Raw genomic sequence first — 15,953 nt, forward strand, 5'->3', positions numbered from 1 at the left:
TCACTTGCAGAAGCGTCAGGCGACGCCTGCTGAATCAGGTCCTGGGGAACGGGAACTGGTGGGGACGGCGAATGATGCAGGGGACAACCAATTATTACTATCCATCCCCTAACACATTGTGCTAATTAGTACATATTTAATCACTGAAATGTGTATTAGCATTATTGCAATTACAACTCAAAACCTATAATGTTTAGGATAGCTTTGTCTCAGGAGCAAAATATCACTGTAAAGATACATAACAACTCCCTGAAGTTCAGTAGTGAGGTAACAATTTTCAGAACATATTTTGTGCTGCACCCTGAGTGAAAATATCTTGCTGTCACTATGCAACTTTAGGTAGAACAATTTTAATGTTACCCATTAAAATCAATTTCAAAGCATATCACCTACGATTCAAAAATGACCTGCATAGCTTAGTAGTAGCACACACTTTAGAAATGTATTTATAATCTCACGTTTTAGGAGAAAGACTTCAAACCACTTCTCTTGCAAAAATGAAAAAAACCCAGATAATTTCTAAGAGATTTTCTCTTGAATTACATTTAAACAAACGAGAAGTCAGTATATTTAAGAGTGTACCAGGAAACTTCAGACAGTGCTGGAAGTCTGGGAAAGAAGAAGGTTATAAAAATAAGAAACGACCAAACGCATCACTTTAAGGAATACATCTAGTTTTTAGAAGGCAGATCATTTTGGTTTTAATGACCTGTTGGGGAACTTAATCTGCAAGGCCATTCTCCTAAGCTGCAAGAAGACACACGATAGCTGCCACCACCTGATGTGTCACCTTCTGAACGCTGAGGGGATGGCGTCTGCGGGCTCCATGCCCTGTCTTGCTGAGCGCTTCACCAGCGTAAGGTAACGGCAGGGATGATTAATATGCCGCAACTAAGGAGAAGAACAAACTCTGTGCCGAGGTTATTAACCTATTGTTCCAAGCAGCAGGGGTGAGCCTCTACAAGGCTGAAGATAGGTAATTTTTGTCCAAAGCCAAAAAAGCCATTTTTACAATGTGAGATTCTGTTTTGGACTTTTTGACTAGGCTTGATGTGCCGAGGAGAAACCCAAAACCTCTTCTGCCTTCTTCCCTTTTTTAAGAATAGGTGTGTCTCATTATCAGCTGAAGACAGTCTTTGTAGAATTTAAAAAAAAACCAAAAAAACCCCAAAAAACAAAAAAAGCAATAGGAAGTAAATCCAAAGACTCAAGTTGAGGGTAATTAATTGACATTTGTTTCATGCAATTCCTAACAGCTGATTTAAACAGTTATGCATACTATCTGTTTCTAAAAATGAAGACACCACTGGAGTAAAACTTAACACCTGTTTAACAGTGTGATGTCTATAAAAAAACATAACACAATTGCCTAGGACAGCGGGGGAACAGTACCTTTGTTTCCCTAACTGACAGTGAGGAGTAGATTCAGAGAAGGCACACAAGCCATCCAGTATTCTTTGCCAAGAGGTTTCTATTCTAAGCAGGCATAAAATACGTTTTTAAAAAAACAAACCAAGCCAAAATAAAAAAATCACCACCCAAATTACAACTCTGACCTTTAATTTAAAATTGTGTTGAAATGCCCATATGATGCGCCACTTCTGAAAATACTGATGGTTCCATTTTCATCTCCGGCATGTAGGTAATTTTAGAAATCAGCTGCATGAATTTTTCAGTTAAACGTATGCTCTTATAGGCCAGGTATTTCAATGTGTTCGGACATGTGAAAATCTATGTGCCCGCCTTCATTTTCAAAAGGTGTCACACACTGAGCTGCCGTGTAAAGCGGCAGAGACTTCCCTGCCTCCTGCTTATTACCGCTGTGTGCCTGCTCTCACGCTTCAGCGGGTAGCAGGGAAGTCACTAAGGCTCACCTAATTACCGATAGGTTCCAGCTATTATGTGAGCCAGGACTCTATTGACCCTGCCAAATCCCGTTTAGTTGATAGCGAAGTGTTTACACAGCCATTTATAATTTTATACCCTGAAAATGATAACAAACATGCCACAAAATTAGGAAAATACCTATGATCAAGAAATGTGCTATCTGGTCCCCATTATGCTGTCCTTACTTGTACAACCGCTCTTCAATCAATCTGTAGTGTATCAGATTTGATATAATAGTAAAGATCTAATTTACTTAACAATTTGCTGCATGACTTCGTTGTACATTCTTGGTGTTACAAAGATTTAGTTGCGCTACTTTCCTATTATTTCAAGCCCTTGGTGATAGTACTCTCCGAGTTTCCGTTCTGTCCACGCTCACAACATCCGTATTTTCCTGCAGTGATCCAATAAAACTTAATGACGGGTATCATGGTACAAAAGGGGAGACAACTTCAGTTTGAACAGTTTGCACAGTTAGCGCAAATTGGGATGAGTGTAGATGAAATCTCTCCCTAACGCACTAACACAGAACAAAAGGATTTATCTTCTTTTTGTTACCAAGGAAACCGTACAGCGTAATGCTCATATTCACTTTTTAGGGGGAAAATTCCCTTCATTCTTCTTGATCTTTTAACTTAAAATTCCTTTAAAAATTCCTATTTCAGCGAGGATTCATTTGGTCTCTTGGATACCTCCTTCAGAAAGAATGTAATAGGACATAGCCCCTAAATTTACCAAGAATATAAAAACTCCGGTTTGTTTCAAATTTTTCACACTTGCTTTTTTGCGGGGCCTGAAAAATTTTATTTTATTTCTAAATTACGGTTTTGATTTTTAAATGTAATTTTTACACTTAACCTTAGAAAACGTGCTCTTCTGCAGTATCTGAGTGGTACTTGTCAGCTGTGGCTCTGAAAGCCATTTCTGCATCTATGTACTGTAAATTCCCATGAGAATTAAAAACAACACATGAAGAATGAGGTTAAGGGGGCAGTTCTAAGGGCAGCAGACCCTATTGTCAAGGTAAAACAGTAGCCTGGCTGCAGCATCCGCAGGTTTAGAAATCTGAAGAGTTCTCCTGAAGATTAAGAAGGTAAGGAAATAGCAAACACATACTGTAGTTGCAAAAGGAGAAAATGGCATGGTTTTGCAGAAAGGGCAAGGTCAACATTAGGTTAATTACAGTGGTATTTTAGATGTTTCAAAAGGCAGATTTAAAAATGAAAGAAACAACAGAGAGAAAAAAGGCAGGTTTGGGGTCATGGATGAGTCCAAGATTTTGGCCCTGGGAGCAAATGTAAACCCTCAACCTCAAAAGTGCGACTCAAATGTGACAAATTCATCTTTCATGCAGGAAGAAAGACTGTTGTTTTTGAAGCACTCGGTAGTTGGAAGTTATGGTGTAGACAAGAACTGATAGCCAAGACAGATAAATGGGGGAAAAAAAAGAAAGAATCAGCGTGTGTCTATATATCATTATTGCTCCCACGGCAACAGAAGGAACACAGATTGCTGAGTTTCCCACAATGGCCCCAAGTTAACCATTCGAACAGAAAAGGCCACGACTTCCAATTTTGAAGCACTGACCTTGTGACACCATTAAATACTTGATATTAAAGTACCATTGCAAAAAGACACTAAAAGAAGTTTCTTGTGTTAGGTGACAAAGACTGTTATCCTAACACCTATGTCTTTGAGTAGATGATTAAGAAATCTGAGTCAACCACCAAAAAAATCTCCAAAATAGAACAAAGAAAAACAAAAATGCCCTTCATCAAATGTGCTGAAAATGTGGTCTAATTTCATATGAGATAAAAAAATTCAAATGTGTATGACACATATAGATCCTTTAACTGTGCAACAATAGAAGGATTGATCTTCAATTTATACAGACTTTATGCTGAAACAAAGAGGAACTGAGAATATAATACAAATAAAATATAGAGTTAGAAACCATACAGAAACTCTTCCTGGTTTTATAGCAGTACATCTCAAGGACAATCATAGTAGATAATTTTTCCTTTAATTTAGTAGTCTTTAACTACAAGCAATTGGCTTAGGCAAAAGAGGAAATGAACTGAAACATATTCTTAGATCTGCTATGTACAGATCCATACAAAACTAAAATATTGGGAATCGGCTTTATATAAGGAAAAAAATGTTTGTGAATACATGCATCACATATTCTAATAAATCTAGTGTCTTTATATGGTTTCTATAGTCAAAAAAGGCCATAATCAAATATATTTACTGATGTCTTAACGCATATAAAACCAAACTCATAAATCACTCAAAAAATATTCCTTCTCCATCCTCACGGGTGAATGGGCAAAGAGCTCAGAGAGGCAAGCACCCTGCAGCGTGCCCTGGACCCCTCCTTGTCTGGGTCTGGTTAGAATAAACCGTTTCTCCTCCTGCCCTGCATGCCAGCAAGGAAGTGAGGAACGTGAAGGGGTGCTGGTGGATGCCCAAATCTCTTTCTGATATCAGATGGGATGTGGCCAGTACGTGTACTGTAACTTAGGATCCTGGAGACTCTCTCATAATAAAAACATTATGAAATGTCTTACTGGAGACCTTTGGTGGTTTACTGAAGCAAAGGAAGGATTCTATAAAGCCTTTCCTTCTCTCCCTGCTCTTCCTTAACACTTTACCCTCAATGCAATGATTTAAAGATTAGCTTGTGCCACATTCATGGCAGCTGCCTAAACTGCGAAAGCTACTTAGAGCCTGCACCTCCATTTTCTCCTCTTACTATTGAAGCTTTGGAGAATTTAAAATGCATCTTCATCTCAGTTAAACCGAATGAAAAGTGACATCCATGAGAATGTATGAAAATGAAAGCTATAAATTTTTTCTAATTACATAGGTGGGTATGTCTCTGCTAAGAGCAGCCCCAAAGCCTCCCTGAGGAACGGACTAGCTTGACGTACAGGGAGCAAAGCTTGCCAGGATGGCTGCCCTCGTGGCCAGAGCTCAGTCCCCGAACACCCAGAACCTTCCCGAGCCTGGCCATGTATTGCCAGGGAGATCTGCAGGACACAGACTGGACACATCTTCACCTGGCTCTCGAGGTCACTAATGTATGGGTTCTAAACTGCCTTGTTCTGCTGCGTCTTATGTACATTTCTATCTAGGAAAAGCTATATGTGTGTTGATACAGTTGTGTGCATACTACATGGTTTGCACTGTTGTGCAGGAATCAGCTTTGCTGAAGCAGGATAGCTACTTTTCACATGGAGAAGCCATTATTACTCCTTTTTTGAAGTAGAAAAAACGTCTGCTATACATGCATACCAGTTAGATGAGAGAAGTGAATTTTTACCTTCGTTGCTAAAGCAGCTTATCAACATTCTGCTCCTTGCTGCATGTGTCTTCTGACATGGAGCATTTCTCTTGGTATTTACTCTCCCCTCTAGATGTTAATATGTGGCTATGCCTGTCCATGTCATTTTAAGGGATTTCTGAGACCTAAAGACCTCTGTTTTTCTTTCCTCTTCTGGCAGTTAGTGTCCTTCCTTTTAGGTAGTTGTTCTAACTTCAAGTGAGTTGAACTGCAATTGTAACGGACTTACCGAGAAACCTGCTGAAAAGAGGTCAGATAATCTTGTCTAACCCGGCATTAGAAACTGTGAAAATAGGGCTGCGGAAAAATATTTATGCTTGGTATTGCACATTAACCCCATACATCTCCTCTGGGACCTCCCAGCACACATCGCTCTCGACTACTGGCGCCAAGAAGTTAAAAGGTCTGCATGTATGTTGTAATCGATTCAGAAGTCGGGGAACACTGAATGGATGGGAACAGGGTTCTGGCTCAGCGTGAATGAACTCAAACTTACTTCAGCTGTAGAAAGTCAAACTGACTGACGGTATAAAGTAAATAAACAATTCCCCAACTCAAACACAGAAAAAAGAAGAAAAGCACAAGCCTGTAAACCAAATAAAGTAATTCTGTCTCTCTTCACAGGTGCTGCAAATTTGCCTTGCACCAGCGTCACGCTGTAGTGCTCAGCACAGCACAGACAAGCAAGCCCTCCGTGCCTCTCGGCCAAGAGCTAAGCCTAAGACCAAAGATATTGTAACATAGTTATCTGAATGGAAGTACAAAGAGATTAAAAATGAGAAAAAAACCCCAAATTCTTACCTTGGGCAGGGTCAGGCGGGCCAAACTCCAAAGAATATCGCAGAATGAAGTTGTTATTCCACACGTACAGCTGGTTGTCTCTGGGGTTGTAATCCACTGCGGCGATGTACTGGTACTGGTTGGGGAAAGGGACGTCCACGTGCTCGCCTCTGCTTAACCTGGTGTTGTAGATGTAATCGATGGCGTTCTTGCCGGTCTCGCTCTCATTGTCCTGATACACTGACCGCACTACGTACAGGACACCACATATCATGAAAGCGTTGGATGCTGCCCGTTTGTCGTATGTCGTTTCCCAGGTGGCTTCAAAGCGCAGGGTGTAGGGGTTCAGCTGGCTAATTACTATCATCCCGTTGTTTTGCTCCGTAGCATAAATCACCCACAAGCCATTTTCATCAACTGCCAAGTCAATATCAGTCTTTCCTCCCCATCGGTATGGAGAGGTGTCGTGGTAATTAGCATAATTGATTATGGCCTCTCCACTCTTAATTCTAGTCCTCAAGTCGAATTTTACTATGTTCCTAGTTCTTTCCTTGTTAAAAAAGACAGCACCATCATACACTACAAATCCAGTACCATCCACGCGATTTGGGAGTTTATACGTCGTCTGCTGGCGTCCGTTTTGGAAGTCCTCCAAAGAAGCATATTCTATCAAAGTATCGGTGCGATACGGAGTCCATGGCATGAAGTATATTTTATCTGCAGCCTGGAGAGGATCTTTGCACCAAGCACCTGCTTTTTGTTCAGCTTCATATAAATACGGTGAGTCCACAATTGCTTTCAACGTCCCCGGGCAAACAAAAACTAACAGTCACAGAGAGAAGTAAGACAAGAATTACGTCAAATTAAGACTGTCTCATAATAAAAAGGACATAAAAAAAGAAAAAAAAAGGTAGGTAAATCATAATGACTGTGTGAGGAAGAAAAAAAATCAATTTAATTGGCACTAGATTATACCTTATGTTATAATTAATGCAATTATCACCCTTTATCATCCACTTTTCTTAAAGTTACCACGTTCTTGCTGTACCAGTATGGAAAGTGGATGGGAACTGTTTTCACTAGTACAGACCAAGGCTCAATGGCATACACAGACAGCTGAAAATGTAGAGCTACTCTTGCATTTTCGTCTTAGACTTTTAGTGAGTACGCATTAACGCTCCAGAGCTTTTAACTGGTGTGCAGCAGTGCGCTAGGTCATTTCAGTCCAAAAAAAATCACATCGACTTGTTTAGAACTTTAAGAAGTGGTGAGGCTGAAAAAGGAGGTGCCTCCATTAAAAATAAAGGAACAAAACAAATCATCAGGTATATAGAGAAAGCAATTAGGAGCAGAGAAAACAAAACACAACCAAAGCAATGAATGAAACAGACCAGGAAACCCTGTAACCATGGCATGCTATGGAGAGGGTTCTGGAAGCCAGGCAAGATGACACTTGATTAACAAGAATTTACCCAAGGGTGAGAGAAAGAGAGGGAAAGAAAGACGAAGAGAAAGGGAGAGAAAAAAGCAAGGGAGTCTTCCCTCCAGCCCAAGTATTTCAGACACTATACCCCGCCACCTACTTTAAGCAGCCAAGTCACTTTATTGCAAACAGTCGACTTCTTTATGAGGTGTACTTATGAGATCCTGCTGATTATCATAATATAAGAGTGTTGTGGGGAGGGGAAGGGAAGAGGTTAACATCCATAAGGCACATAACAAGGAGCTGGGGTTTGGACTGTATACGTTATTTACCTTTTTGCTCCACTTCTATTTTAAGCATCGGAAGAAAAATAAAAAAGTGCAAGGAAAAAAGAAAGAAGATTAACATAAATTGACTATTAATCTAAAGATTAAATTAGTAACAGACGCTAAATATAGGGAGAATAAGAACTGCACTATATTGGATAAAGAGAAACAGACAACAGGAAAACCTAGCAGGAGAGAGATTCTACGGTTACACAAGTGAACATGGATCAATCATTTTAGTAGATTAAGGAGGCAATACAGATATGTTGGCATGTAGTTTCACTTAGTGAACCTGAATAAATAATGAATGACTTTACTAATGCATGCTATACATACTCTTCTTCTTCGCAAAGCATAATGCTATCAAGTTGTTTTTTAAGTGAAACATTAATTTATCATATATGTGCAAGTGCACATATACATATAATATTAATTAGATAATTATAAATCCAAACCGCAGTATATTAATTATATAGGTTTGTATGTGTGCTTATTAAACCTTCCCCCGTCTTTGCCCCAGACATCTCTCTGCTTTTCTTTCTTGTAAAGAAAGCAGCTTGCGTCCTTTAGCTCTCCTTAGGCTTTATTTTTTTTCCTGAATATTAATCTTGATAACTTTTGCCACTTCTTAGTCTATAACTGCAAAATCAGACTAGAAGGAATAAGCAAAAACATCTAGAAAAAAGAAGCAAAAGCACAGTAAGCAAGAGGAAAAGAGAAGAAAAAAATAACATTTAGCTTATTCAGATATTCTCCAGCATCATCGATTAAGCCCGAAACAGCAAGCTAGTATGCAAGGACAGTCATACTAAGTGTTTAAAACAAATATCCATCCCACCACCATACATGGAAAATATAAACCGAACCCGACTAACAAAGTTATATTACTGTAGCAAGTTTTCCCCAAGGAAGTTGTAAGGAACATATTACAGGAAGACGTATAGCTGAAGTCCTGCTAGTAAATAGCTTCCCAATAATTATTTGCAATAAAATCTATTTCATATACTCAGTAGCCTTTGAAGTATGCTCCCTTAGTTTCATAAAATGACCTGGAGAATGACAGATGTACCAATCTGTGTAACAGTAGCTGCTGATACCAAGGAAGTGCATCAAAACTATTTGCACAGCTATTGCATTTCCAGTATTACGGTATTATCGTGAAGAATGTATTTGTATGTTTCACATCAAGTTTTGGATTTTCAGTTTCATTTAACAAAATTACACATGATTATTTTGAGAGAATGGTATTGGCTGAGCTGATCTAGTGTTTCTTCAGGGAACAATTCCAAAATTTTACGGGGGAGTGGGAGGGAGTTAATATTCTCAAAATGAGCAGTAGTTTTCCTAGCCTTTGTTCATTTATACGTCTTTAGGTAAAGCACTTGTTTTTCTGCAATTTGTAATTCTTGAGTTATCCGAGTAAACAGAAGATATATTCTGAGGTGAATTCCTGAGCTTCACAGTGTTAATGACTTTCAGATGATTCTGTTTGGGAACTTTTATGCACGAGTTTATTCCTCGCCAAAGAGCGATATTGATATTGTACCTGCTTAGAATTAGTAATAGGAGAGGGGGGAAAAAGATAGGGATAACTAAAATCATTACTGGCATGTCTGCTCTGCGTGCATTGGTGTACAGCTGTACATTTTTCAGGGACAGATGGGCTTACTGAAATAAACAAATGCTACAAAGTCCAATCAATACAGGCAGAGAGAGAATAAAACACTTTAAAACGTTTTCTATTGAGTTCCCGAGTCCAAAAAAGGCTTAAAATAAAAATGCACAGATGTACAAAATGGTACTTTTGATGTTCTTCTTTATAAAAGGTCTGACTTCTGTTATTCAGTCAAAGTGTCAACATACATTGTGCAGAGTAATTGAGAGAAATGTCAAGTACGGTACTCTCAATTTCTTTGTAATTTAATCAATAGCACTCTTATTTTAGGACAAAGCAATGCCTATCAAATTTGTCTAGAATTTTAGTTTTGTTGGAGATCCAACGGAGATTTTTTTTTTTACTAAAGATTAGAAAAAGATCAGCAACAGGTCTACTCTTTGAGATGCAAAAAAGGAAGCTTTTCATTAAGTACTTTCTTAGGAGTGCGATGAATACAGAACCCAGAGAAAGCTCAGTCAGCATGTATGATCAGCAAAGCAGCTATGTATTTCTGGAAGCCAAGCAAGACATAAAGGAGCTCATAAACTGCATTTTGTACATGGGCGACACCAACTCCAGCGTGTAAGAACTCCCAACTTTCACCACAAAACCTGGTATGATTGCTATTTGTAACCTCTCAGGGACTGAAAGGTGTCACAGACATAGCAAATTTTGCAGTCTTGCAGTAACTGAAGATGAAGTTCAGAAAAAGAACCATACCTGAACTTCAGTCAGAAGTGCTCTGGTCACTAAAAACCTCCCTTCCTAGTCCCACAAAAGCCTGTCCCACCTTCCTAACAAGTCTCTTATTCTGGGACAACTGCTATTTGCAAACCTAATGACTTCAGTCATTCCATACGTTTAGATATTGAGCACTTGAACAAGTAAGGGAGAAAAAAATTAGACTTGGTAACTCGAGTTTATCAGGAGTCAAAAAAAGAAACTTGGAAAAAGTAGGAGGATAGGCTTTGTGGGACAGGGAAGCAAGACAGTCAGCAATCAAAATGGCTACTGAAGCACAATGTGGTCCGAAATCAAACTTCAAAACTGATTTTAGTAACTGGCAACCTTTTTGATGACTGCTGGCAATGACAGGTGATGCCTCTCACAGTTCTGGAATTGGGTGTAGTGTCATCACTGTACATGCTGCAGTTGACAAACTCCAAAACTTAAAGACTTTGAAAGACAAGAAGTATCCAGAATCCTGAGTTATGATAGACACAGAATTATATAATTCAAAGGGTAGGCCAATGCAATTGACAGTAAACAAAAATAAACATTTTAGAAGTAGAATAACTACACGTTAGAGTACAGGGTAGGCCGCGCTGTGGTACTATACTTCTGAAAACTGGAAAAGAAAAGATTCCTGTAGATAGCAATACCCAATCGGTAGAACATATCCACACTTCTCTTCCTAAAACAGCATAAAAAATTGTTTGAACATTATTTGCATTACATTTTTTCTCTATGAGCTAGCCTACTGGAACTGGAAACGTAAACTTTTGTCATTTGACTGACCTCACGGTTTGGAATCAGATGCACTGCCCTCTTTCTGAGAATTTGGGAATGAAAATAGTGCTAAAGTAAACGTGATCTTTGTGGAACAAAACTTTGGTTAGATTGGGGTAAGACATCACTCCTCAAAAGTGGCACAAGAAGAACGGTTACAACAAGCCACCGATACTACACACAGGAGGAATGGTACTAGGGACCACTGTATGCAGTAGGCTTCCAATCCTACAAATGGTACAGAAAAAAAAATCAGCAAGCAACCATTTCACAATGACACAGCAGAAATGAAGAAAAAACAGATGATCTGTGTTTGGCCTTTAACAACAGTGAAGGTTCAATGTGGTGAAGCAGTACGGAGTAGTTTTTCGGTTTAAGAAGTCTAAATTTTGAAACAGTATGGACAGTTTTGACATAGCTTTGCTTATGCCAGAACTCATTTCCTTCCTTTTCCGATATATACTGTCACCACAGTGTTTTTGCATCTCAGACTTGGCCTGTTTCCTGTACCAACAGAAAATGTGACTTTGGTTAAGGATTACTGCAGATCAAGAAATTCACGCTTAATAATAACTTAAGGGAATGATTAGTGCACTGCTCAAATTCCATTGCAAACACAGCTATTTCTCTGTTGAATTACGGGACGAGGGAGAAGTCACTGCAAAGAATGACCTTACAAGAAAGCAAAACCAGTTAAAAGTGTCGAATCTGCAGAACTTTTAGAAACATGCATACACGTCAGTGAAAAAAAGCATTAATTATTGCAAGGAAATAAGAAGTATGTCTAAAGCTAGTGAATTCTGGCATTAGAAAGAATATTGTACAAAACTGCTGAAGAAGCTGTAACTTCAAATTTTTCTACCTCGGTATGACTTCAGTATTTACTTTGTTTTCAGCAAAAAATTCTGTTTTGGCAGCGGATTCAAGGCACAATTCATATTTTCTCTTTGCATTAAAAGTGAACATTTCTTTCTCACTCTTTTCCCCATTGTTTTTTAAGAACCAAGTTTTAGTAACTTTCTGATGATTTATTCACTCCGAATCTGCGTTCACTTACGAAGGTGCCCCGGAAGCACAAAGTCCTCTTACACTGTCCCCCAAGAGGGGCTTTTGCCTCGGAGTGTCAGTGTTGGGTTTTGGTGTGCACCCAAAGTCACCACAACAGCAGGTAGCCTTTCAAGTAGATCATGATTAAAACTGAAGTCAATTCCTGCTTTAGAAGTCTGTGAGCCAAGCCAATTTGTCAGCAACTGGTAGCGGGCAAAAGTACAAATTTCTATCTGGCCTATTGAATAGCTAATTCGAGTTTGTTTTCTGAAAAAACAGTAGCCTTAAAAGCCAAACACTTAAGAACACAGACAGACACTTGGCCAGCATCACACCATGGCTTCCTTCCACACTTCGTGAAGCTAATTGGAGGCCCTAGTCTGCAAGTGCTCTGCATGCATAATGGGTCTGTGGGCCATAAACATATGCTTCTTTTCCATGTAACAGCACTCCAGCTTTAATTGTGAGGGCCAGAGGAAGTGAGCAAGAATAAAAAGATTATACTTACTGTAAGGAACACATTCATACTGAACTTCTAGATATTTGTATGTTCCAGGACAAGGATCAGGAAACACATCTGACCCAGTAACTACTATACACTGTGTTCGGTTGTTGCACCTGTAATGGGAAAAGAAAGCAAGCTAATTAATTTAAAATTACATTTAATTTGCAAGTTCATGCTAAAGTACTATACGCAGTGCTAACTCGCTTCACACTTGGGCAGTCCAATCCATAAGACAACAAAGTTAATTAATACTGGATCAGTCAAAGTCCATAAATAAGGCTTCAAGACAGTATTTCAGTTCTGGCTTTATACTTTTAAATTTGGAGATCAATGTTATCTCAAATGTCACTCGTTCCCACTGGCAGATACAGCTGTCCCAAATATATACTGATTTGATACTACTATTCAATAAAATCAAAGCAAAATGCAAAGATGATAAAAAATGTGTAATTTTGAATAATGTACAATAACACAAATGAGAAATTCCTTCCATCTTTAGAGATGCACATACTGCTGAATGGTTTTACGTTTTTGTTCTGATTCAAGGAAGTTATGATTCTGGTTGGAAGAGTTATTGCAGACAAAAAGCATTAGCATTTCCATTTTAATTATTTTAGGAGCAACTGGTGGACTCTAAGCTTCCTCTGTTAGGTTACAGGAAGAGGTAAAGAATGACTGTCTGAGGAAATAAGAAAAACAGTTAAAAAGAAGAACTGCAAGGAAATTAATTAAAATGTATTTTAGAGGAGACTAAATACTGAAACATATATGTGATTTGCTTAACAATGGAATCCAATGAATTTTAATACAAAGAACTTTATTACAATGCCTTTAACCACAAGGGTCTACTGAATTTAATGGGTTTTGAAGTTGGTTTTTTTAATAATAATAATAATAATCGTCAGAGATTTTAGACTACTATTCATTTTTCCAGGAAAAAAAAAAGCTTGGAAGTTAAAAATAGAAAAACAATCACCAAACTCTGAAGAGATGGTCAAAATGTAATACAGAAAATATACTCAGAAGGAAGTGGAAGGAAAAAAAGATGTCAGGGAGTTTGGTGACTAAAAGAAAAAGAGCTTGGCTGATCTTCTCAGGGGTTAGTTTTGTTTGTCAGCAAACTGAATAACAGAAGTCTGAACTTAAGTAATAGTCTAGCCTTTGACTTCAGCTGTACATCAACTTCTCTATTGCCCTACTACTTCCCACACTCCCTGAATACCGCATCCCAAGCTAAAATAGTCTATCTTGTATCAACGGCTTTCCACAGCTGTACATTGCCAACAGGTACAAGAATAATTCATGCTACCTCATAAAAGGTAGAGCAAGCACATTTGAAGAACTCTGATATAAATCCCTTTCTATATACTAATCAAACTGGCACAGAGCTGGTCAGGACATACTGTGCCTCTTGCTGAGCAAACTTGGGAATAACAACTCTTCTGATTTTATCAGTTAATTCTTCTTTTCTTTTTCCTTTTTTCTTTTTTTTTTAAGCCTCTTATTTCTAGCCTCATAAGGCTCATAATTGTAGAACTAATTAGAAATAGCCAGGGATTGCTGTATATACACACGACCATGGATAAAGATAGATGGCAAGGATTTCACCTGTCACCTCTGTGCTGCTCGTGGCAGTGACTTTCCAGGAGCACAGGCAGGTCCCCTGTACGGCTATCGCACAGGTAACGCCACACCACTCCCAAGAGCACTATTACTCTGTGCAACAGCTCGTGCAATACATTAGGGAGTCTGGAATGAGTATGACGCATCCAGTGGCTTTCAGACCCATGCTGAAGTGATGAAATGTGCACCCAACTTGCAGAGAAAATCACTGTACTGAATCTGTAATACTGAAAAAGTACAATATAGCCACTTTTTTGTACTCTCACAAGGGTCAACATGCTGCTCTCATGAGTATTGTGTAGGACGAAGAAGCAGGAGAAGGCAATATGGCTCAAAACCTCAAAGGTATCTCGGTTCTAAGCCCCATATGGGTTTCTTATGCCCCACACCTAGGGCACAGGGTTAAGCCAGACTAACCAGCATGAGAAAACCTCAGATGTAAGATTTCATAATTAATTTATTTAAATTTCTTTGTTCCTTTAGTGAAAACCTTACACTGAAGCCAAAATAATTCCTACAAAAGGACTTTGTATAGTGCATCATTCAGTATAATGGTTTCCACAGCTTTGAGCTGTATGAAAATTTCATTTTACACTTGAATGAGCGGCAATTAAGAGAGAAATATTGATTTGTTACAAAATAAAATGGATACATATTGGGAAAAATTGCTTGAGAATGAAACCAATGAAGGTCATATTTAGCTGTGGAAAAAGAAGTTTTACTAGTACTATTTGTAAATCTTACAAAAAAGATGGACTCTTGTCCCTCTATGAGAAGTTGTTTTCTTTTTTATTTTCCCTCAGTGAAAGACTCATAATGTTGCCGTCAGTCAGGAAACTGAGAAGAACTTCCTGCTAGCTTGTATCAAAAGGATGCACAATAATAATTCAGAAGAAAATGCAGCAATTTTTTCTTTGTACAGTAAGTGCCAGTGTCAAACTTCAGGCACTGAGTGGCATTTACAGGAAGTTGCTGACCTTGTAAAAACTTTTGACTATTTCTTTATGCAAGACTTCACCTGCTCTGCATATGGTCACCTTGTGCTCAGCTTTGGCCAAAATGAAGGAGACCCCAATCCCAAAGCGATGAGCTATGCCCACTGCTGCAGTACACAGCAAAGCTACAAAGCACACCGCTACCACCTCCCCAAGCAGTGCAATTCCTTGGACAACTGAATAAATAGAAGTGCTTTAAGTCGTAGCTTTGTACATTCACATCATTGATTCTGCTGCGCTGCGGGACGCACTTTATAAAACATGAGTAATTTTCATATAAGGTTCTGCTTTTCATGCACTTCTACGATTTCAAATTAAAGCCACTTGATCAAAATATTCACCTGTAACAAATGGAAATTTCAGGTAACTATCTGTTACATAGTCTGAGGTCAAATTTCAATTCCAGTGAAACCTTCACAAAAACCCGACAGCAACTACAGCAGCTGTCAATCCCAAATCGTGCGTTACGGAGAAGAGATGAAGAGTAAGTGGACTTTGTAGAGGTAGTTCTGAAACAAGCAATCCAGGGAATTTAAACTACTGTGATTTGTTCTCAAGAGAAATGAAAGTCTTCTGTCTGCTGCGTTGTTGCTTCTTCCCCCCTGTAAAACCAGGGATACTAACTTCTCTATTACTTACTGGCCTACAGTTCTGCTGCTGCCTGCACAGACCATTTTACAAACTGATAAAGGTTTCAGTTGAGCTTCTTTAAGGCAAGAAACACTGAATTCTGTCTGGAGATACTACACTCTCCATAAAATAGCACTAAACAGCAGATTATCCCACACGGCTACAGACTGTCAAAGCTATCGCACTGCTGCCATAGCAGAGCTTCATCATTTTGAGAAACCTTTA

The 15,953-nt window shown here is 38.8% G+C and overlaps 1 protein-coding gene across 19 annotated transcripts in view; it reads right to left on the reverse strand.

Moving 5' to 3' along the window:
• Positions 1-15,953, reverse strand: part of ADGRL2 (adhesion G protein-coupled receptor L2) — a 163,549-nt gene that overhangs the window by 40,423 nt on the left and 107,173 nt on the right. For all 19 annotated transcript variants that reach the window (XM_054833280.1, XM_054833289.1, XM_054833279.1 and 16 more), the window contains exons 4-5: positions 12,484-12,593; positions 6,035-6,835 (exon numbers count right to left, since the gene is read on the reverse strand). In XM_054833280.1, the coding sequence (XP_054689255.1) occupies positions 6,035-6,835; positions 12,484-12,593 (911 nt within the window). The remainder of the gene's footprint in view (positions 1-6,034; positions 6,836-12,483; positions 12,594-15,953) is intronic.

The sequence above is a fragment of the Grus americana genome, chromosome 8 (genome assembly GCF_028858705.1).
Source record: "Grus americana isolate bGruAme1 chromosome 8, bGruAme1.mat, whole genome shotgun sequence".
NCBI lineage: Eukaryota > Metazoa > Chordata > Aves > Gruiformes > Gruidae > Grus > Grus americana.